This window comes from Manacus candei, unplaced genomic scaffold, assembly GCF_025592945.1.
Source record: "Manacus candei isolate 608988 ecotype Guabito, Panama unplaced genomic scaffold, ASM2559294v1 h1tg000011l, whole genome shotgun sequence".
In the NCBI taxonomy this organism is placed as follows: domain Eukaryota; kingdom Metazoa; phylum Chordata; class Aves; order Passeriformes; family Pipridae; genus Manacus; species Manacus candei.
In genome coordinates this window covers 19,507,293-19,530,563 of record NW_026138059.1, presented here as the reverse complement: position 1 = coordinate 19,530,563, position 23,271 = coordinate 19,507,293, and the positions used below count along the sequence as shown (strand labels likewise).

General features: G+C 39.1%; 1 protein-coding gene across 4 annotated transcripts in view; it reads right to left on the bottom strand.

Moving 5' to 3' along the window:
• FAM135A (family with sequence similarity 135 member A) overlaps positions 1-23,271 on the bottom strand; it is a 90,106-nt gene that overhangs the window by 53,460 nt on the left and 13,375 nt on the right. For all 4 annotated transcript variants that reach the window (XR_007902810.1, XM_051777707.1, XM_051777709.1 and 1 more), the window contains exons 2-3: positions 21,847-21,932; positions 18,159-18,279 (exon numbers count right to left, since the gene is read on the bottom strand). Coding sequence is in view for 3 of the 4 variants with exons in the window: in XM_051777707.1 (XP_051633667.1) it covers positions 18,159-18,235 (77 nt within the window). In the remaining variant the exon portion in view is untranslated. The remainder of the gene's footprint in view (positions 1-18,158; positions 18,280-21,846; positions 21,933-23,271) is intronic.

The window sequence follows — 23,271 nt, the reverse complement described above, 5'->3', positions numbered from 1 at the left end:
ATGATTTTTGGAGAATAATTAGAAAAAATCTATTACAACCTCTCCCTTAATCTCTGTTTTGACTGCATCATACGAGAAAAATGTCATTTTCGGATTATTAAGGGTTGACATTTTTCAGATAACAAAGAAGTCAGAAAAATTTTGACGATGTTTTAAAGCCACTCTCCCTGTTTTGAAGAAAAGAATAAATGGTATTCAGAAAGGTGGTATACTGTAAGAACACACGTTAATCACTCGTAACAAAAGCAACATCCATCACACCTTTTGCTATAATCTGCTCCATTAGCTCAAGCAGGATAACTGCATATTTCACTAAATGGAGAACAAAACAACAGAAATACCACCGAGAACCTTACTTTACAGTATGATGGAAAAATGCTCTAAAAATGAATCATAAACAAGAGCCTGATATGCATTAGTTGCTAAATTACCCTGATAGATTATGCTGTGTTGTTTAGAATCACCACCTAATAATTCAGCAAGATACAGTTGGATGATCTTGGATGATACAACTAGGGTTTGGCACTTGAGAAGCCTGAACTAAAATGGCAGCTTAACCTGAGTTACTGCAGTACAGGAAACACATTTGGGATGAACAGCAGACTGACAGTTCGATGAAGGTCTGACACCACACAAAGAACAGATTTGGAATGAATGTTTAGAACCATTTTGTCAAGACAACGAGCAGGTTGCCACTGCGTGGCGTTATGTTGCTGATGTTATTTGAAGGACAGGCTCCACAGGGAGACTGAGTAAACTGAGACCTGAAACAGTCTTAAGGATACTGAAGCATTGGAACAGGTTGTCTAGATAAGCTGTGAAATCTCCACTCATGGAAGCTTTCAAGACCTGAGGGGATAGAGCTCCAGGCAACATGGATGAAGTGCCGACCCTCCTTTCAGCATGAGGGTGGACCATATGATATAACTACTATCCCTGCCACCCTGAATCAGTCTGTGACCCCAGAGGTTAAAGGAAACCTAAAAAACAGGGTTCAGCAATTTACAACATGATGACTGAAAGGCAAACCAGCAAAAAGTCCATATGGTTGGGAGCTGGTATACAAAACAAGTTGCAGACACATCTGTGAACAGAGCATGTTCCAGCTCCTGGCTTTCCTGAGTCTAAATACTTCTCAACAGCTGATTTACTTAGATGATTTACTTACTTCTCTGAAAGGCAGCATCTTTTACTTCCTAACAAATTTCCAATGCCATAGATTTAGGAAAAAATAATAAAAAAAGGACAATCTACAACACCACCTCTGAAAATCTGCCAACCCCTCCTTCTCTAAATGCTTACAGTGCTTACCTTTACTTAGCTTAACCACAGACATGAGTTCTAGGATGAATATCAGATCTCTTGCTCTGGTTGTACTGATTAAAAGATTTGTCCTGAAACAGCTCCACATCCATCCCCCAAAAGGTACCTTTGCTTTTGCTTCATAGTGTGGGAGAGAGTCTAAGTATTTCAGATGTCTACTGAGACAGCACATCAAGCAAAGCCAAAGTCACCAGTGGAAAGCTTCTAAATATCCAGGTAATTTCTGTCAAGCACAGTGTATGTAGTCTTTCTTCAGTAAATATACGTGTGTACCTGCTCGTGACCATTAATGCCATTTGGTCCTTAATGTAATCACTGGCAAATACATAATCACGATATTAAAAGGTTCAAACATATCTGGAGCTTAGTGTCCTTACTACAGACCTTGTAGGAAAAGGTCTTCTGAAAAAAGTAGTTAGAATTACTCCTCTCCTGTAGGCACCCTTACTGTCCCTTTTGTATGAAGGATTAAATCTTTTTCATCAAGCTGCATTAAAATCTTGAAAATTTAAGATCTGACATGTGCCAGAAAATACTTTCCCGCACAGGAAAATTGACTTTTTTTTTTTCCCCCACTGAGATCATCATTCGGGTAAGCATAAGTAACTATTTTTCACCAGTTTTGTGGAAAATGACAATTTATAATCTGACCAGGAAATAGGTTTAGTTTATCAATAACTGGAATGTATCTTGCTACTGACAAAAAAGGAAACATAGGAAGCAATGGTGATTTGACTTTTTAATGCTCCCACATTGAACCACAGGAAGTAATGTGTGCAAATGCAGTCATAAAGGACAATCATTATTTTAAAAAAATCTCATGCATTAAAAAAGCATATAAGCATTTACAGCATTAGCCCCACAAGCAATTACTTGAAAAACCACTTACTTTTCCAGCTAAAGAACATTCAAAGGGAAGTGTGCGTTCTGAAAAGGCTTCATAAAACACTTCATCGTTGAGGCAAAACTTTTTTGCAGTACCTCTCACCAGGAAGAGGAAAGGCAGAAGCATGTATGGCAGAGTCTGACTTTCCTCTTCCCTAAATCCCAGTGCACTCACTGCACACTTAAATGCTCTCAGTTACATTAACAAGAGCAAGCACTGAACACTGTGGACTGCAAAACTCACATGCACATTGGGTCACCTGCAGGGCAGATTCTAAGTTTATCAGTTCACCAAAGGGAGGAACAGCTGTGACTCTGCATATGCAAAACCTCGGGAGAGGTCTTGGTATCTACTGAATGCAGGGCTCTCTCGAAAACACACCCTCTGCTGCAGACCACCACTAAGACTTCTTTTTCCAAGGTGATGTGTGTTTCAGGCAAGCACGATTCTTTTGGTGCATGAGGAAACAAAGCAGGAGATGAAGCACTGATTTGCAAATATGGAATGTGACTCTGAAATGAGGAACTGCAAGGAAAACAGACACAGGAGTGAGTCTCCAGAGGAACAGGCAGGTCTGGGGGCAGCGATTCCATGGAGGCAGCATCAGACTGACCCCGGCAGAGCTGTGTCTTCTACAGACCACACCTCTTTCCACAGAAGCAAACTTAGACTAACAGAAACTCCTGCTCTGGTGAGAGGCTGAGTCAGCAAAATACTGAAAGGCTCTAACAATGAGAGAAAACATTCCTTTACTTCTGTTCAACACCCCTCTGTCCTACAAGCTAAGGCCCTTGCTACTACAGAGACACTACATTACTAATTCTTTAATGGATTTATAAAAATCCATCTTAAAAGCAGTAAAGACATTTAGCTTCTCACACAGTCACAAGCTGGTACTGATAAATGACAGCATACTTTTCTAGGCAATCTGTGTACCCTTGTAATGTTTAAAGCATTTCACATGATCGTGAAACACAAATACTTTATCTTAAACATTACCACAAATTTGCCAGATGTTTTTTGTAACCTCATAAGCATTCTGCAAAAACACAATCCAGGCAAAGGCACACAAACAAGGGGCAGAGAGGAAAATCAGAAAGGTGCCAGGGAACAGAAATAAGAGAATATAAATCAACACAGAATAAAGCACAGGCAGTGAAATGCTGATTCTCAAAGTGCCAAAATAAAAATAATTGGTTAAGTTGTTCCTTAATTCCTCTCCCCCCAGGAGACATGCAAAGTCATCTCTAAAAATTTAATCCTACCAAACACAGTCGGGGCCCACAGAATACCGAATTGGACACCAAAGTAGATAGAGGGCTTATACAGACAGGGAATTATTTAGTACAAGTATAGAATACACAAAAATATTCTTATCTTGCAATCATTTTGTAGTAAGTACTTCTAATATGGACCAATATGAGATTACACTCTGCTGTAATTGCGGGATTTATCTAGGAAATTCTAATTCATATGCTTGAGCAGCAGGAAAATTATCATGCCCAAAAGACTATGTTTAAAATCTTTTATCCATCCCATCTATGAAAAATTCAGGTATTTCTCAGCTGACTAAGATGTTTTTATTAAGTTGAATAATACAATGGGCAAACTTACAGGAAATAGATAAAAGGTTCCCATTTACTTGAAAGCAAGTTTCCTTGAAAGTGAATTACTTTTTTGAAGTACCTCATTACTTCTGACAACTAAAGGTATACATAAACAAAACAGTTATTAGATCAAAAGTTTGATGAGTTATTTGGGAGACTAACACTTCAACTAAGTCACAACATCTTGTTATGAAACAGGATTAAGTACATAAAACAGAAGAGAGGGAAAAGTAAATGCAGCTGGGGATTTTGCCTTATTACTACAAAAGCCTTTTTTCAACATTCTTACCACAAGGCACACACTGAGGCAGAATTCCTGCAATCATTATGAACATATATTTAAACATTTGAAAAGGGAATAGTCTCAAACAACTATTGCTTTTTTAAAGAGGCACAGAAACATGCAATACTAGATGAGTTCTTATTTAATCAAATAAATCTTATATTAGTCTATGTTTATAATTTTAGTTCCTCTTTTATTTCCTGTTTTCACTGAAGGGAACAGGAAAGAAATCATACTAAATTTTCTCGCATCTTTAAAGTACAACAGGTTCATAAAGCTCCTCTTCAGGAACAATGACTTCCCATTTTCTCTTATAAAAACTTTTCAACTCTGTTTATTTAGCTTGGAAAGCATTTTTATTTGACTTTTTGATTCACCATACTAGCCTCACAAATGTGTTTAACCACTGTGTGGCTTGGAACTTTTTAGTTTTTTGCAGAAAAAGGTATGGGGTGTTAGGTTTTCCTGGTATCCAGATTCACAGTTTTACAAACCATCACCCCTTGCAAACAGGCATCAGTTTTTAGTGAGACACATGATAATATTTTAATTTTGAAATCAAGGTTTAGCAAATACAACAGATGGGAGACCAGAAGACAACTCATTTTCTGGCATTCACTGGTCTTTCAAATTTTATGAGTTTTGCAGCTGTGCAATTCTGCTCCTCTCATCTGTCGGTAAACAAGTATACAAGCCTTACAATTCACTTGGTGTCTTATTTTAATTAAGGGCAATCTCTGTTTTAATAGCAAATACATCGTACATTTAACCAGAGCTGAAAATTCAGGTTCCACCAAGAAAACTGTTGCAAAAAATCATGACAAAAGAACCCACATGAACTGTTGTGTCTTATGCAAGATGCATCAAATAAAGGTCGTCACTCTTATCCCTTACCAACACCTGTCTTTTCCCCTGCAGAAAGCCATGTCATTGATGGAAGTGACATTAGCTCCTCTAGTTCAATCTTTTAAACCGAAACACCATAGTTTCAAATATAACATACTGCTCTGTGATGTTATGAGGACACTAAGAAAGAAAAGTAATCTCTCAGAAGCATCTATCTTTTTTCCTTCAAGCAAGGCATATTTTCATGATTCATTTAAGGCAGCTTAAGCCAACACTGCAAGTAGAAGTGTTTTGCAGACCAAAACCTCTTTTACATGTTTTTGCCTCTCCTCAAATAAGTTTTGATGTTCCACCAACCGCGTGGTAAAACAAACCAACATGCTCATCCATCTGAAAACGGAAAAAAAGAATCCAGTAGGGGCTATTAAAGAGGGCAGGATCACACAGGGAGAAAGTGTTCCCTTCAGTGGCAGGACGTGTGCTTAGGTCAGGTTGAGTGGTGGGGCTCCATGCTCAGAAACAACATGAAACTGTACTGTCACTTCCTGTAAATTATTTTTTTCCTCAACTTCAAGAGTTTCAACTTCAAAAAGATTGAGAAGCAGATCTGCTGACTGTGCACTATATTTATGCATTCATTATTAAAATAATTCTTAAGAAATAATCTCAGGGAATATTACCAGAATAATGTCACAAGCAAGCTATGAAGAGTTAACAGCATAAGTCAAGATCTGTTTCTCTAAATTAAGATGATCCTAAAAGTTCATAAATGTCAAAGAGTAAAGTGAGCATTCAAGGCTAGAAAGCAAAAAACTCCACTTCTTATCCCTTCAGAAAAATTGAAAAAGTTGCTGATATTGATCAGACTTTTATTTTTGCCACAACAGAGCCACCTCCTACAGCAAAAATATCTTTGATCTCCCAAAAACTACTCTATCTAGTACAGGGCAGCAAATATACCCTTAGAAGAACAAAGCTAAAAATCCAAACTCACAAAAGTTATACTTCTGATGCCAGTTTAAATAAATGAAACAAATCACATGGGCACAAACAGACTAAGTAGCCAAATCCCTTCTTCTCATGACAGGTTCCACGAGCTGGATACCCTGAAGACACACAGTGCACAGTGAACCTGTTCGACAAGTTAAAAAAAATTAAACAAGCAAGCAAAACAAAAAAAAATATTGTTTTTCAAAGTCTACATTTTTTTCAAAGGCTTTTGTTTTGAGAAAACTGTAACAAGCACTGCAGAAAACCTTAGACGGTATCCAAAATATTTTGAAATAAATGGTATGTAGGAATGTATTCAGGAAAGGTAGGAAACAAATTGCTGAAGGGAAGGCATGCAAAAATACTATGAGATGAAAAACTGAGAACAATATGATTGGGAAAAGAGAGAAACTCCAATGAAGCAGCACTAACCACAGTAATATGACTGAAGTGCAGAGATGATCATCAAGGTGATCGTATGATTTGCTGTCTACCTACACTGAGGAGACTCAAACTTTCCATAGGCCTGGGTATCCAAATCCTTTTGTTCCCCTTATGAGGCTGACCTCTGACAATTGCTCCCTGTAAGCTGTGACCTGCAAAATCCACTGAAGAAGAATCCTAGTTTGTGCTTGGGATTTGGAAGCTGAGGGTTTCTGCTGCTCTGGATGACTGCAGACTCACCTTTCTATCATTTCCTCCTTCTCCCTTGGAGAGCTGACCTACGGAAATGGAATTGGCATGCTGGGGGTGATTAGGGCCCTTTGTCCAGCAAGTACAGAGCTGGATCTCTCTGTCTTCTGCAATTATCTGAGTCCTTCTCTTTATCATTCATGTAAGCTGGCATCTGGGAAATCATATCCTTCCTCATAGTAAGGAAATGTCAAGAGTAATGTATTGAAAATTAGACTTTACTTTTACAATATAAGAAAAGTTTTGCAAGAAATTAAGTTTAAGGAGTTCTGTTTCCCTCTCTTCCTCTGTCCTGTCCTCCCAGGCACTCACTCTTGCCCCTCAGCTACAATACATTTGACACTTTCCTCAATTACAGCAATGCACTACTCGCAGAGCAGGTCCAGTCCACCAGCTCCCTTTACAGCAGGCTGCTCCAGAAGCCCAGCCAGCACAACACACAGGGCAGTGCACCACAGTGGGATGAAGCTGCCAGCAGCAAGGGAGGCGGAAACTCTGCAAACTGGCATCGCAAGCAAGCTCTGTATCTCTACAGAGGGCTTAGGGAAATTAGAATTGACATACCTGACGTCTGTCATAACTCTGTATCCTACGGGCATGGATGCCAACTAAGATGAATGTACAAGTTCAAACAGAGGTTTTGTTTCAAAACATACTAATCTCTGGGCTGCTGTCACTCAGCAGATCATACTGACATAACAGCCTCTCCCGTTTCAGAGATGTCTTCCTAATACGGAGGCTGGAACTTTACAGATATTTCTCTCAGGATGCAGTCCAGGATTACAGTTAAATCAACCCAAAAGTTAGTTGGCAACAGAAGCAGGGATCCCATTCCTCCTGTGTATTTTATACTCCTTCTATATCTCCACTGACAGAATATCAGATACTGATGTGAGTCAGGGAGATGGAAAAAATATAAACCAGAATATAATTCTGGTTCTGCCAGTTTTTTTCTGCTGCCTTACCATTTTGAGCTGACCAACCGCAAGGTAAAAGAGCATTGCTGCAGGCACACTGGAAGCACCACAAGCAGGACCACCCTGTTCAGGCAGCTGCTATCCAACAGATCACGCCCACCTATAACACCTACTCCTTTGGCCCGGTGTTCCTGCCGGCTTTAACCGACTCTATAACTGCTGCCAAAAGCAAACCTGTCTTACTGACCACGGAACTGCCTGACTGCAAGAGCAAACAAAGCAGACAACCATGCATATCACACCTTTTGGTAGACACATGCAGTTGTACTGGCTCAAGCCAACTATAAATGCATAGATGAGAATGCTGTTTCACAACAGAGAGCCCATTAGTGGGCTCTCTTACCCTCTCTCCCTCCACCAGAATCAGTGCTCAGGCACAAGTGAAAAATACATCTTTTTTTTTTTTTTCTTCCTAGTCTCACAATCATCTCCAATAGCCTCAAAACTACTTCTTGCATTAAAACATATAATAATACAAAATGATTAGCAGCAGAGATCTTGATCACTTAATATAAGGTATCTGTCACCTTTCTGGAGAAAAAAGACACATTTTTAAAGCAATTTTAGAAGTCTTCAAATCAACAACTGAAGTTATTTATGCATAAGCATCAATATGATGGTCAAGTCTGGAGGGCCTCTCAGTCTCTGGAGGTTTTTTAACCTTCTGCCATGGCAAACATAAGTCAGAATCTGGGAAAGGGAGAACAAGGTGGAGGGGGCGAAATAAGGTTAAAAAATATTAAGAATTCTGATTAGTTACTTTATATGGGGTACAGTAATTGGCAGGAGATGTAAGACATCAAAGAGGAAGATATTTTGTAGCAAGCACCTGATGAAGCAGAGACAGCAAGTCTGAGTTTGGTGGTGGGACTGAGCCTGGTTCCATGTTCTGATAAAGCCGTATGCTCTCTGCAGCATATGATGATCCAGTCAAGTGCTGTTTGTGATCACAAGCAGAGGAGAGGTATACATAAAGGTATTATTAGGCTGCATGTGCAGCAAAAGAGACAAAAAGACACCATATCGGAAACCTCTGTCATGTCGTGAGGCAGTCAAGACTTTAAAACACAGGATGAGCATCTTACTCTCTCCCTTCCCTCAGATAGCTATGGATGGTAAACTAACTTAAAGACCAAATACAATCAAATTTCTTCTGTAACTGTACTGTATTAACCAAGCACACATAAACAGGACAAAACATTCAGGAACGACAGATTTTTCACAGCAACAGTCTGAACTGTAAGCCTATGCACAAGCTATGTGCTTCTGCACAAAAGAGCTAACACATGAAAGTGGCTCAAAAAGTAGGAGTTTAGTGACAAAAAATATATTCAATGCACAGTTAAAACTCTTACTGCTGTCACGTGCTATTCCAGAATACTGAATTCACTAAAATTCACATTTAGAAACAGAAGCTTCATAGTCAAGAAATCATAATTGTGATGCCTTCAACTAGCACCTACGCCCATTCTACCTTCATACTATACAAAGAAGCTAGCTGTATTGTTCTACAGAATAAAAAAATGTGCCTTCTCCAGACAAAATCCTTTTATACTCAATACTGTCTTACACTGTCATTTACTCCCTCACTAAACTCAACTCACTGATCATGTTTCTGCTGACAGTCTTCATGGCAAGGCATGCTCATATACAATTTTTACGGTGCAGCGCGAAATGGCACCTGGTCTTACAGAGACAAGAGCCCTCTTTCTTCAACTGCATAAAGAAAGAATTACACAGACCTCCTCCAAATACAATCCTGAAAGGAGGACAAATGATGTAAGGCATCATTTACACAGTTACATATAACCTTGTTGTCACATGAAAGACTTGTACCTATCACAGCACTGCCAGGTCCAGCAAGATGGTAAGATGGCATAAGTAGGCATCTGAGCTCTTTCTGTTCTGTTCTTAGAAAATGAAATTTGCCAAATAGAATGCCTGAAGGGAATGGGATGCCATTAGACAGCTTTAATTCTGAGTTGAATGTTTTCAATTGCAAAATTTATTATGTTTAAAAATTCCAAAAATACTAAATGAGCGTAAAATGTGAACAAACTTTAAGTGATTTGAAATTTGTACCCCATATCTGACAAGTCTAGAATATGCAATGAGTATCCATCAGAATTTCAAAAAACTGAAGAAATATTTTTTTAATATAGGGGAGATGCAGAAAAAAAGACACCTCCAGGACAACTACAACTACCAACTGTTAGCTATACCTCTATCAATAACAATTGAAGAAATAAGCACCTGAACAGTCATCTTTACACATGGGAATATGTAGCTCAAAGAGGCAGATTCAGAATCTCATTCAGTTTCTTAAATTGGAGGCTAGTCTTCTAGGAATTAACATGGGGGATGGAGGGAGGAGGATTCTTTAGGTTTCAAAGTATAAGCCCAATTTACAATGGCTCTAGGTGACCCCTAGACAAACCTCCCTGGGTGGCTACAAGTCTCCTAATATTAGCATTGTACTCAGATATCTGAAGAAGACAAGTTGTACAACCTCCCTGTGTCTTCAGTTTCACTCATTAGTGTACTTCAAAAACGTTAATTTCTCACCTAACTCAAAGCAAACAGTACTCAGGTTTCCACTTACCTTTCCAACTCCTATTTTCAACAAATACAAGGCTTTTTATTTTAAAAAATAAGATTCAGTCTTTTAAATGGTTACTCCTCCTTGGGACCAGACCACGTCATTGGTCTCTGAGACATTCTGCATCAGAAGGGCTAATGGATATGTGATGATACTAACTTTCAACTTCTAAAGCAATGTCAACTTAAAAAAGGACTTCCCAACTGCTCATTCCCAGTCTTACCCATTCTTGCCTCAAAGCAAGCAAGCCCTTTGTATTTGTATCCACTATTGAACTAGAATCCAAAACTGATCCACTTTAACAACAACAACAAAACAAGATCAAAAGTATTTGTGTTATTTTTCCAAGACAAACTATTCCGTTGAGTTTACAGAGCCTACAAATCTTAAACACGTATTATTGCTATTTGTATTAGTGTAAAACCATAAGCTGAAGAACAGAGCTCATCTTACAACTGTTAGACAAATCTGACAGCTTTCTTCTCCCTTTGTAAAGACTGCATTACATTAAGCAAAGATCACAGTACAATACTTCAAAAGATAAGCTATCATGTCAGAAGGCAATTCACAACACTTATTTCCAGAAAGGTATGTCATACAAAAAAATGTAGTTTGAAAGTATGACTGAGCTGTATGAATTAAAAAGAAAATCAAACAGTTGAGCCTGAATGTTCCTTGTCCATCCAGAGTTTGTTTGTTATTTCATCATACACTAGCAACATAAACCATTAGCAAGGGCTACTTCTTTATTTAAGGACAAAATCTTTTCATTCCTGATAAAGCCAGGAGAAAGAAAAGTGGTCCTACTAGAAGTGAGTTTCGAATTTTAATTTCCTGCTAAAAATTATAAAACTAATGTAGAAACTCACTGGATCCAGAAAAAAATACAACTTTTCATATACTGCATTATTTCTCATGAAATTACTGTGTTATCATAATACAATTCATTAGATGTCATACTCTGATTCAGTGTATTTTCTTTTATGCTACATTAACGCAATCACATGCATGCAAGCATAAAATGTCAATGCTGCACACAGAAAAACAAAAGTCTCTGGAACAGAAGAATATCATCAGGCTAAATTTTCAGTAGTCTATGAAGCTTAAATTCTTTTGACTTTCAATAGGACTTAGGTTCACAAGCAACTTATGCTACTGCAATCTTACCAATAACCTAATTTCAGATATGATACATATCCAAAACTGTATTTTACGTTAGAATATGTTGAAGTCTCCCCTGTGGAAGGCATTTAATATTAGCCTTCCATTACTCAGGATTTAAAAGCAAAAACACTTTAAAAAAGTGTGGTAAACTTACATTAAAAATGTAAACTCCTGATCTGGAGTTTTATAAGAATCTTTAGCCCCCCCCAAAAGTCAAATAATAGATAATTAACATGCACTGAGAAGTAAATCTGTAGTAAAGAGCTCCTGTTAACACTTTATTTTACTTCCTCTCTTCGTAGTCTACTCGAATTAACAACAAATTCACACTTAGCCAAAATAACCATTAGGAAGTTCTTTTTCTGAAACCCACAGTGAAACAGCAGGTATTGAACCTTCCAAAGAAAAATGCTACCAAAAAAAAAAAGACAAAACACATAGAAACATTACTATTAAAAGTTTTCTAAATACAGCTTTGCCCAGTTGTGTGCACACATGCATTACTGACAAAGTAACAAAAGATTAGTGACAAAGTAAGAATTTAACACTGGGATTGTAAGAGTGCACAGAGATAGGGAAAATGCAGATTAAAGTTGTTTTCAAAGCAGATCTAGCAGCGATGTGCGCTATGCTAAACTACAGACTACTAGCTAAGTTTCTTTAGCTCATTATATTTGCCATTTCACAGGTAAAAAAGCAAAACACAGCTCCAGAGAAATGAAAACCTCATCTTCTCACAGTTGAGGGTTATCAGGAAACTTCTCTCACTACCCACAGGAAAGGTGTAACTGTTCGAAGTTAGGCATCAGGATCCATCATCCTGTGGTGGAACACAGGAACTTCAACTGAGCACTACAAAGTACTGTGGTAGTTTCAATAACCAGTTCTTTGGAATCAGAAATGCTCAGCACATCTGTATCTCAGTTCAGAGTGCTGACACATACAAAACATGTATGTAAATGAAGAGGGTTAAGTGTCCACAGGAGAAATCTGAGTGACAACTTGTTCTTACAGTTACAATATCTTTGAAGTACAAAGCTTTAAACTGAAAGAAGAGTAGGGTTAGATCACAGAATCACAGAATATACTGAGTTGGAAGGGACCCACAAGGATCATTGAGTCCAGTCCGTAGCCCTGCACAGGACCATCCCCAAGATCACACCATGTGCACGGGAGTATCATCCAACCGCTTCTTGAACTCTGTCAGGCTTGGTGCTGCGACCACTTCCCTGGGGAGCCTGTTCCAGTGCCCAACCACCTTCTGGGTGAAGAACCCCTTTCTAATAGCCAACCCAAACCTCCTCGGACACAACTTCAGACCATTCCCTTGGGTCCTGTCACTGGTCACTACAGAGAAGAGATCAGTGCCTGTCCCTCCTCTTCCCTTCATGAGGAAGTTGTTGACTGCAATGAGGTCTCACCTCAGTCTCCTCTTCTCCAGGCTGAACACAGCAAGTGACCTCAGTCGCTCCTCACACGGTTTCCCCTCAAGGCCCTTTACCACCTTCGTTGCCCTCCTTTGAACACTCTCTAAGAGCTTAATATCTTTCTTATATTGTGGTGCCCAAAACTGCACACAATATTCAAGGTGAGGCTGCACCAGTGCAGAGCAGAGCAGGACAATCCCCTCCCTCAAACAGGCTGGCGATGCTTTTGCCTGATGCCCCTCAGGACACAGTTGGCCCTCCTTGGCTGCCAGGGCACTTCTGACTCAGATTCAACTTGCTGTTGACCAGGACCCCTAGGTCCCTTTCCATGGCACTGCTTTCCAGACCCTCATTCCCAGTCTGTCTGTACACCTTGGATTGCCCCATCTCAGGTTCAGAATCCGGCCCTTCCCCTTGTTGAACTTCCTGTGGTTGGTGATTGCCCAGTCCTCAAATTTGTCAAGGTCTCTCTTGCAGGGCCTCCCTGCCTTCAAGGGATTCAATAGCTCCTCCCAATTTCGTGTCATCTGCAAACTTGCTTAGTATCCCTTCCAGTACTGAGTCCAAGTCATTTATGAAATATTAGGAAGAAATTCTTTTACCTCAGAGGGTAGCGAGGCACTGGCATAGATTGCCCACAGGAGTTGTGATGCCTCATCCCTGGGAGTTTTCAAGGTCAGGTTGGATGGGGCCCTCAGCAATCTAGTAAAAGTTGTCCCTGCCCAAAACAGGGGGGTTAGAACTAAATGATCTTTAAGGTCCCTTCCAACCCAAACCACCCTATGATTCTATGAAAAACTTGCTGAGACTACCAAGTCAGCATCAATCCACAAGACATACCACTGGTCATCAGCTGGAAGTTGCACTTTGCACCACTGACCAAAACTCTTTGAGCTCAATCATCCAACCAGTTTTCTGTTAAACTCATTCTCCTCTTGTACAGCAAAGCTATGTTATGTTTCCTTTGTATTTATAAAAGGTCAGTACTACAGAGCCCAAACCTTACTGGAGCTTTTATGAGCTAAGATGACAAAATAGCCTGAAGCCTCACTATCTCAAACCATCTCAAAGGTCCCAAAAAATTACATTTCTTTTATTCATTTTGTCACACAAACGCACATATCAATCACTATTTGGGCAAATATTCCTATCATCACATCCCACTACTTCAAAATAAAAATTGTGTGAAGCCTTATTTGATTGTAACAACAGATAAAAATAAACCAAGGGAACTATCTGGAGCAAGTTGGGTTTTAAGCAAGCGACACAGAGTTACAAGAAAACACAATGAAAGAGCTGTGTTAGATAAGGATGCTACTTAACTATTATTACCACATACTTTTTCAACTTACAGCTACGGTGCCACCTTCAGAAGTTAACCACCAGAATACAGGGACACACTAGAACCACAGACATAGGGACAACCTTTCTTGAACTAGGTAAGAAGGAGGGAGCCATGCATCCAGACAAATAGTGTTACTAGAATTAAGTGTCTGCACTATTTCCCCTCCTTGGAATAATAACAACTACCTAAAAGTAAAGCAAATAGTCTGCTTCAAAAGGTTACTTAGGAGAATAATATGGTTATAACCCTTCAGATAAATCTGATCTTGAGTTAAATACTATGAGAAATTTTGGCTCAGTCTGCACTACTAATTGGTTTAGATTAGCAGAGTGGTTTTGAGGCACTTTCCCCAATGACTCTGGTTTGCTGCAAGCTGGTTCAGCTCCCTGAGAGCTTTCCACTCAGAGAACCTGGATGACTCCTGAAGGAAGCTGAACTACTCTGATTTACCTGTCACAAAATGCACCTCAAGCCCTGGGGGGACAAAGAGGTCTGAACCAACTACTGATATGCACAACTTCAAAATACACTCATGATACAAAACATCTGGTCCAGAGAACGAGTCGAAAATTACTCTCAAGTAACCTTGGGACCACACAGATATAGGGACATCAACACTGCTTCTAGTCATTCATTCCTTAAGTACCAAATTTAATCGTTAAGTGTAAAAACAGTCATAAGTGCTTCTGGCAACTGTAGTGTCACTGCAGATATAGATCCAAGAAAATATGATACAGTTGGCACGTTTCTTCAAACAGTTATAAAAGCAGGAAGAGAGAAAAATGGGTTTTATTGGATACTGGGGTATGTGGACCCTACAGGGAAGGTAGTAGGGAATGTACCACGAATTCCAATGACCAAACTCAGTCAGTTCATAATTAATAAAAGGGACGAAAGACTAACATCTAAAAATAGTTCAGGGTGAACTTTCAGACTGATAGATTAATTCAAAGCACATGACAAAGCTGTTAAGAAAAAACAAAACTGATCAGACAGAAACTTAGGCTGGAAATTATGACGTCTCCAATAATCAAACAAGTGAGAATCTGGATTCACTTGCCAAGAGAACAGTGTGGATACAAATCTACTAAGTTTTAAGAAGGAGCTTGATGAACTCAATGTGATTAATTACAACAGCAGACATTTTATCCCATACAATTCAGAAGGTCATGATGCTTCTAACACATCAGACAGGCATGCTAAGCTTGGTAGGCTTGAATGAACACAACCCAAAACAAACACAGAATACAATCAATTCTGTACTTGATTTTTGGTGAGAGAAACACAGTGGCAGCTCAAAAATAGGAAGCCAATAATGAAACTAAAGATTTCCTTTTCTGCTCATTCAATCTATTATCCCAGAGCTCCTCCAGCAGTGTAAGTATTACATCCTGTCTCAAACAAAGACATTTCCCTAGAAAAATACTAGAATTTACCCAAATTGAATTTATTGCAATACTCGCATTTCTTGGTCTTTCAAATTATTCTGGAAACTCTCTCTTCTTCCTGACATTAATTTCTAAGGGAACATGCCCAGAGTTAAAGATTCAGCTTGAACCAGAGAGGCAGTATCTCCTCATGTCACGTTTCTCATTAGGTCAGCATTCCACCCTCCGAACTTGCCCTGTGAATTTATTGCTTTTTCAAGAGTAAGCTAAAAAGAAACATGCCAAGTAAAGCACTGGTAATTATATTGCTGTGCTTTGCTTCTCAGTTACCTTACTGAGGAATCATTTGAATTGTAAGGTTAAGACAACCAAAACACTTTCTTCTGTTCAGGTTCTCTACTGGAGTGTAAACATGCTGCCATGTTCTACCCTCTCCTTCCCCACTAATTCAAGAGATTAAAAAAGGCTACAGTTCAACAGACAGTGCTTTTTTGTTGAAGTAATTAGAATATTCTCAGAATATTCCCAGACCTCTTAGGCCTTCCTTAATCCTCCTCTTCCAATGAACAGTGAAATTACGATTTTTCCTAAAAAGGGGACATAGATGTTTGTTTGCATATACTTTGACTGCAAATAGTAGCAAGCATAATGGGTCATAACTTCTGTCAGTATCAGTTGTATGTCAAATTTAGAGAAAAATTAGCTTTAATAAAATATAGATGAGAACTAACAGTTAAATGGCAAAGATGGAGGCTAGCTAGCCAAGACATGATTCATAACTATTTTATACCTCTTTCTCCTAAGCTCCTTTCCAACGTTACCTTTTTTTATATCACTCTTGCCCAAAATCTCCATCTCAGAGGGCTAATACAAGGTGAAAGAACTATGTGCATCCCAAAGCAATAAAACTATCCTGTTAACTTTCATCAACTCACCACGTCAGAAAAAAAAGAAAAAAATCAAAACCCCAAGAAAAACAATACCCTGCCACACACACACACACATGCCTTGAATTATGACAAGACTAAAAACAAGCCCGTATTTTTCTATTACTAAAATGTTCCTAAGGAAAATTATTCTACAATGTTTTGGAAAAAGGAGTTACCATAAATCCACACTGATATATACTGTTCCCTCTCCGTAAGCACCGACACAGCCTCAATTGGACTTATCTAATATAAACATCGTAAGAACTAACAAGTATTTTTACTGTAGTCTGTTGGAAGGTTGACAGAAAGGCAATGTACCACAACACGAGATGACCAAAACCTCTAATAACTTGAAAATAAGCTACAAAGCATTATTTCCTGCACAGCCATGGGAAACAAGGACCTTAGAAAGTAATCTGGGACAGTCAGGTAATATTAAATGAAAAGAATGTGAAAAAGACTTCTACAGAGTCCAGGTGGAGTCAGAAGAGAGTCTAATGAGGCAGGATGGAGTCCTGTGTAACTGTGGAGGCACAGCATAGTACGAAGAGAGAAGTAGGTGAAGTTCTCAGTCCCAAACTGATAAATGAGTAAGTTAATTGGGGCAATAACATTTTTAAAAGATTCAAGAGAAACATCTATCATATTTCAAACAAAAGGGATTACAGAAATTAAGATACAAAAGGGTAAAAGCCTGGATAAGAATATAATGTACTCTCCATATCTACAGTTTTCCCCTCTTCTCCAATTAGACAAACATACCGTATTACAACCAAAGTTTTAAGCCAGAATACTTGAGTACTTACTTTTAATTCCTAGAAAGAATATGACTTTCCAGTCATGAGAGACTGGACTGTTAATGGTTAATGACTTAAAACAATTGTGGAAGCATCAGTGTGCCAAAGCTGGGTGAGATGGTGCCTTTTATCATGGTAATTGTTGCCCCTTACCCAACTCTGCTCAGTTTTAAAACTTCCTCCCCTTCCTTGGGGAAGGTCTGATGGAGCATAACTGGCTCAACTGCACTGACATGAGAGGCAGCTGCCATGTCTTCGAAGGGGTCATAAACCATCAAAGATCCCCAAAGCACCCCCAGAATCATTTTCTGAGGCCTTTCACCAGAGGACTGAAAACTGCCCCCACCCAGGAGAGGTACCAGGCATTCCCACCTGGCCTGAACATATATTAATCCATCAGACTTTGTTTTTCATGGCCTTCTTCCCCCATGCCCAACAGAACAAGATAGATCAAGACTTCAAATAACCACTTAGACCAATGGACAACTAAACCGCAACAATAAAGTCTATGGGTGGTGATACATTCTTACTATTATCCTTTCTTTCTTTTCACTTACATATTTTCTTAAGTGCTTTCATATTGCCATATTACTGTAGATAATAATAACCAAAACAGCCACCTGCTTTCAATTGCAACCAAATTATTCTAAAATAAACCCTACATGTATATATATATACAAACACCAGTCATACAGTGTCTTTCACTCTAATTCACCCCAAGGGATCTACTGGCAAGAACCCAACTTACTTGTGCCTTCAGGGGTGGGTCGTAAGGAATAAAAAAACTTCAAATCACTATAAAAGCAGTAACACATGAAGCAACACTTCATGACAGAGTACCCATCAAGGTCTTTCCAACATGAGCCATGCACTGCAGTAAAGTTTGAAAGAACACACTACCTACCCTCTTTGAAACAAATCAACATTGAAGAATTTGTGGAGCTCCACGGAGAATTCTACCATAGCTTGAACTTCACTCATGTTTATAAGGATGAAGAAGTTAAAACTTGTCAGCACCTCAGTTACTGAAAACAAACAGAAAACACACTATTTAGAACACAAGCCGGAGATAATGTCTATTGGTCCTACAAAGGACAATGCTTATATACAATTTTGCACAGCTTTCTTAAACATGTAGACCCTGAGGTAAACAATAATATAGGCTGTACCAAATCCAGTCCACAGTAACTTCTATCTTTGTTGTGAAGGAATTGTTATCACAGAACCATCACAACACATTGTCAGCATAATACAATTCTGGCATTTACTGATATCTACATACTGCAAGTCTGCTCTGGTACTTGGCTGGATAGGGAAAAATACTGCCATCAAGGAGACAGAGAGAGGATAGGCTGCTTCCAGCCCTTGTTGATGCAGAATGACCATGCAGGCAGCAGTGTCTCAATGCTGGCATGAAGACAGGGAGAGCTGAAAAACAGCATAGCCAAACAGTAAAGAGAAAGTGTCTGACCAGGTCACATAGGGTTTAGGATGGAGAGATTCTAGAGGGAAGGTAGGAATTAAGGAGGGAAACATGCCTATTTATAGTCAATTTTTTCTTAGGAGTAAGGTGTTAATACTCACTCTCATCTTCACAGACTGGCAAGTTCCTGCTAATTTACAACTGCCTGCTGATACCTAAATTAAAATCCTATAGACTTTACCAAGTTCTGTTGGTTTTCCTTCAACAATATCAACTAGATTAATAAAACAGACTACACTTCCTGTGAACACCTGTCTTCAAACTTAACAGTTCCTGAAACTACTGTCTGTTCTGGGGACTAAGTTAACGAAAAAAACTAGATTAGACTATCTTTTATGCATATTAGTACATTTTTGCTGGGTTTAATGCAGAAGCAGTAAACATTGAAAAAACTTACCTGTCTGGACCCTGAATGGATTATGGGGGGTTTTGTTTCTAAAATTTTCAACATGCATTTGGGTGCTTGTGAAGTAGCAAGCAGTACTACTGAGACTGAAACAGAACAGCTGGTAAAAAATGTCATCACCACAACACCTGAAAGCAAGTTACCTTTAGGGGCAAACTCTAGCCTATCAGCTAAGTTATCTTAGCATATGACTCAAGGTAAGATTTACCTCTCTGTACTCACTCTAGAGGAGCTGGAAGGCTTCAGCCCCCACAGCACAGGTCTAGATTTTTAACTACAAACAAGAGGCTAATTCTGACCTTGGTTTAAGAGCCAATACAGGGACCCTGCAAGGACTTTACAAAAACACAGAAACAGTATGTTACTGAAGTAACAGTGGACAGGGGAAAACGAATTTTGCTGCTGAAGCTATTAGGACAACATGAAGAACTCAGATCAAGGGCCCCTACTACAGCATCTAGATCACGCTATTAACCCAGCTTGCCTACAAATCCTGTCATCATTCAAATTTCAATCCGAAAGTCAAGAGATTAACTGAATGATGTCACAGTTTTGCTACAGACTGCAATGTTAGGACTGGCACTGATAACATACAGGGCTCTGTAGCAACTCCCTCTTCCACTGCTTTGTCTATAGGATTGAGTAGGGATGTCCTCAGTGGTCTTAAAAGCTATAATCAAGATGTTCTGCACTCTAATTCTGTGGGGTTGCCATATCACATTGTCACATGGGCACCACCTACCAAAGTCCAAGTATATGTTCTGTAAATGGAACTTGAGCTGCTGCACAGCAGAGCTCCAGAGCTCCTAATCCCACTGTGACCCTGGGCTGCCAAGCAACAAATCCTGTGGGCTGTGCATGAAACTGTCCAATATATCAAAAAGGAACCCACTTTAAAACACTCAGGAAAAAGCAAAAGGACTTAAAGTAAGGATGCCATGGGGCAGTCTCATCCAGTTTGCATTTTAATGAAACTACATTCTCGTGTGAAGAAGACATCACATGGCTCTGACTTCCTGGCACAATGAGTGGTGCTACATCCCTGAACAGTTTGCCTCCACTAAGAAAAGGGAAGACTGTTCCTGCAAGAGTTGTCCCTCCAGACCCCAGCAGGAAGACTCAGAACAATCCAGAACTAGTCCAATTAGACAAGTTCAAAGGTCCATTTTATGAATGAGTTAATTAAACAAAAAAAGCTAAGAGAGCTATATCTTGCATAACTGCCAAAAGGGTGTGTAATTGTGTCTAATACAGCTCTAGCTGGGGCCACTCCCTCCCTCCTCTATCAAGCTTACTTAGCACCCCCAACCAGCCCACTAAAAATCACCTGGGCTGGCAATTTTTCCCTGCAGACCAAGCACAGGGTCCAGCAAACACAGGACTGCATGACACACCACCATATATTTTAGTCCAGTAACACAGCCCTTGCTATCAACAGTATCCGGAAAAGCGGCATCCATGCCACACTCCAGGATCAACTGCAAAACCAATTAGAAATGTGAGGCCCAGTTCACAGAATGGCACACCCAGCAAGCACTGCTGCAGGCAACTGGGGCTGCAGTCTATCACCTGACTACTGAGAATGGCTTTTTCTTTGTAGAGCATCAGCTTGTTCCACGTGCACTTTAAACTGGGAGAAGGAGAACATTCACTGCCCTAGGCTGACACAAACCATAGACTTTTCTGCAAGCCTTTCATATCAGTGCAAAAGAAAACAGTGTTCTGTGAACTATAAAATAGAAAATGTTATGCAGTGATTAAATATTTTAAAGGAGAAACTCAACTTGGAGAAAGTCTTAAATTTTGTACGCTAATCATACAAAAGCCAACAAAAAACTCATGTAGAAGTATGTACTTATATAGATTCCTTTCAAATTTACAGCTAAAATTTCACAAACTTTAATTAAATCAAAATTCCACAACTCATTTTAATACTTAAAGAGTTTATTGTGGTATTTTAAAGCACATCATTAGCATTCAGAAACGAAGCTATTACACTGCACATTTGTTCTGTCTGCCTGTAAGAAGCAAAAGAATCCTTCAGTAGGAGCTCTCCACATATGACAAACGGAGTTTAATGCAGCACATAAAGCCATTTCAGAAGGTCTGATAATAAATGAGAACACCCTAATACACAGAACAGAAGGTTTCTAAACTTTTGGTAGCTACTTAACACTTGTAATCAAAACATTTCACTATTCAAAAGTATTTACAGAATTGAGAGTAAACATCTCCAATAGTTAAAATATCAGTAAAGGCCACTTGATCCTAAGTTGAGGACCAAACCTTTCTTTCACACTTCTGGGGGTTTATTTATTTTCCTAAGCTGAAAAATTTCCTACATATTGTGGCCAGTCCATGCTCTCCCCACATTTGCTCACCACTTCTTTAGTTATCCAAGCTAATCTTTCTTGAGGCCACAATACAAAATAGATCACAGGATACCAGATTTTAAAGGTCCATCTGAAGGAAAAAATGTTTCCCAAGTCTATATTTTTTCTAAATTGAGCATATCAGTGCTACTTTACAGCAGCCACATCAGAGGATTTGAGAATGCACTAAAAAGACAGAATCCTCCTAAACCAGCTTTGTTTTCAGAGAAATGCTTGTGTAACGCTGCCATTAATCTAGTTACTTGTATTGGGAAATGCAAGACAACACTAAGAAACAAAACTGCAAAAAGATGTTCAAAGAATGTCTTACCTGCATTGGTAAATACTCCATTTTAGTATGTTAATCAACCAGTCTTCCAGTTCTTCACTACTGCTGTCGGAAACATATTGCTCCAACTAAAAAACAAACAAGCAAACAAATGTTTTACTAACAGCAGTATCTCTAGAACTTTTCAGTACTCATGTTATTTGTTCCCTTTTCTTGCATCCTAAGAACAACCTTTATCATGACCTCTCCAGCAGTCATACATGTACTGCCTATGAGCATTCTCCAATCTGCCCTTGGGTCCTGCACTGTAATTTTCAGCTCTTTGCAAGTGTAGCAGTCTGATAACTATTTTTACAAAATAAAGTAAAAAACCAGTACCTCTCGTGAAGCCAGTGCTCTGGCAAAGCTGACTCTGCCATGTCTTGTCAAACTATCCCTGTCTTCACCTAGGAATTCTAAAATCCAGCTCCCAGAGGACTCTGGTACCTCCCCAGCCACCCCACAGTCTCCCCAATCTTCAGAAAGGCTCTAAGCTCACCAGCAGCAACACAGCAATGAAGAGGTAGGAAGATATTCTGGCCTGAGTCATCAAATACAGCTCATGCCCCCACGCAGTCTTACATAGCTACCAGGGAGAAGACAATTTATAGAAAAAGGTCTGATGAGATTCTCCTGGTAAATCTTATGTCCCTTCTCCACAGGAAACAAAATTCAGGGGACAAGGAGGAGAGCCTTAAGACCAAGAACTCACTTTCTTAGAGAAAACATTACAGGTAAGTCAACACCACAGGTAAGTCCCTGTCCTGATCAAGCACTACCTTAAAACTGTTTATTTGAAAAAACATAATAAAAAATCAAAAATCTCACTTTTATCTGATGACCTTTAGATTCCAAACACATAGAAAAGAGAATGCTTAGCTCTCCCCTCCTAGAGGAACTTTGCATCCTTTCTGTATGTATGTTTCAAAGAAATACAAACACAAAATCTATCACAGCTTGTGCAGGCAAGCTGTGAAACTTAACTGGTTTTGTCTCAGCTTCAGAGCAAAGAAAACAGACGAAAGCAGAACATAAAAAAATACATTATCTGGAATTTTCTAAAATAGAATTCGCTTGTGCATGTCATGTGTGGTATTCTATCTTTGATACCATAAATTACCAATAATGACCGAGTAAAATCCTGATACTATAATACCACATAGAAATGGCACCAACATTTATTCTATCTGTTTAACAATGCATTACAGCCTATGTCATACCAGTTCCCTTTTAAAGAGGACTAAGCTCCTTTTTAAGAGAGAGAGAAAGAGAACACACAATCTTTTCTAATCTTAGATTTAGTATTTTATATCCAGTGGAAATCAAAAGCAAAACTAGAGAATCTGGACATGAAAATACACCAAAGTGTTCACTTTCGTTGTCTTCTTTTAGCTGCTCATTTAACATTCTTCAAGTAATATTTTTCCT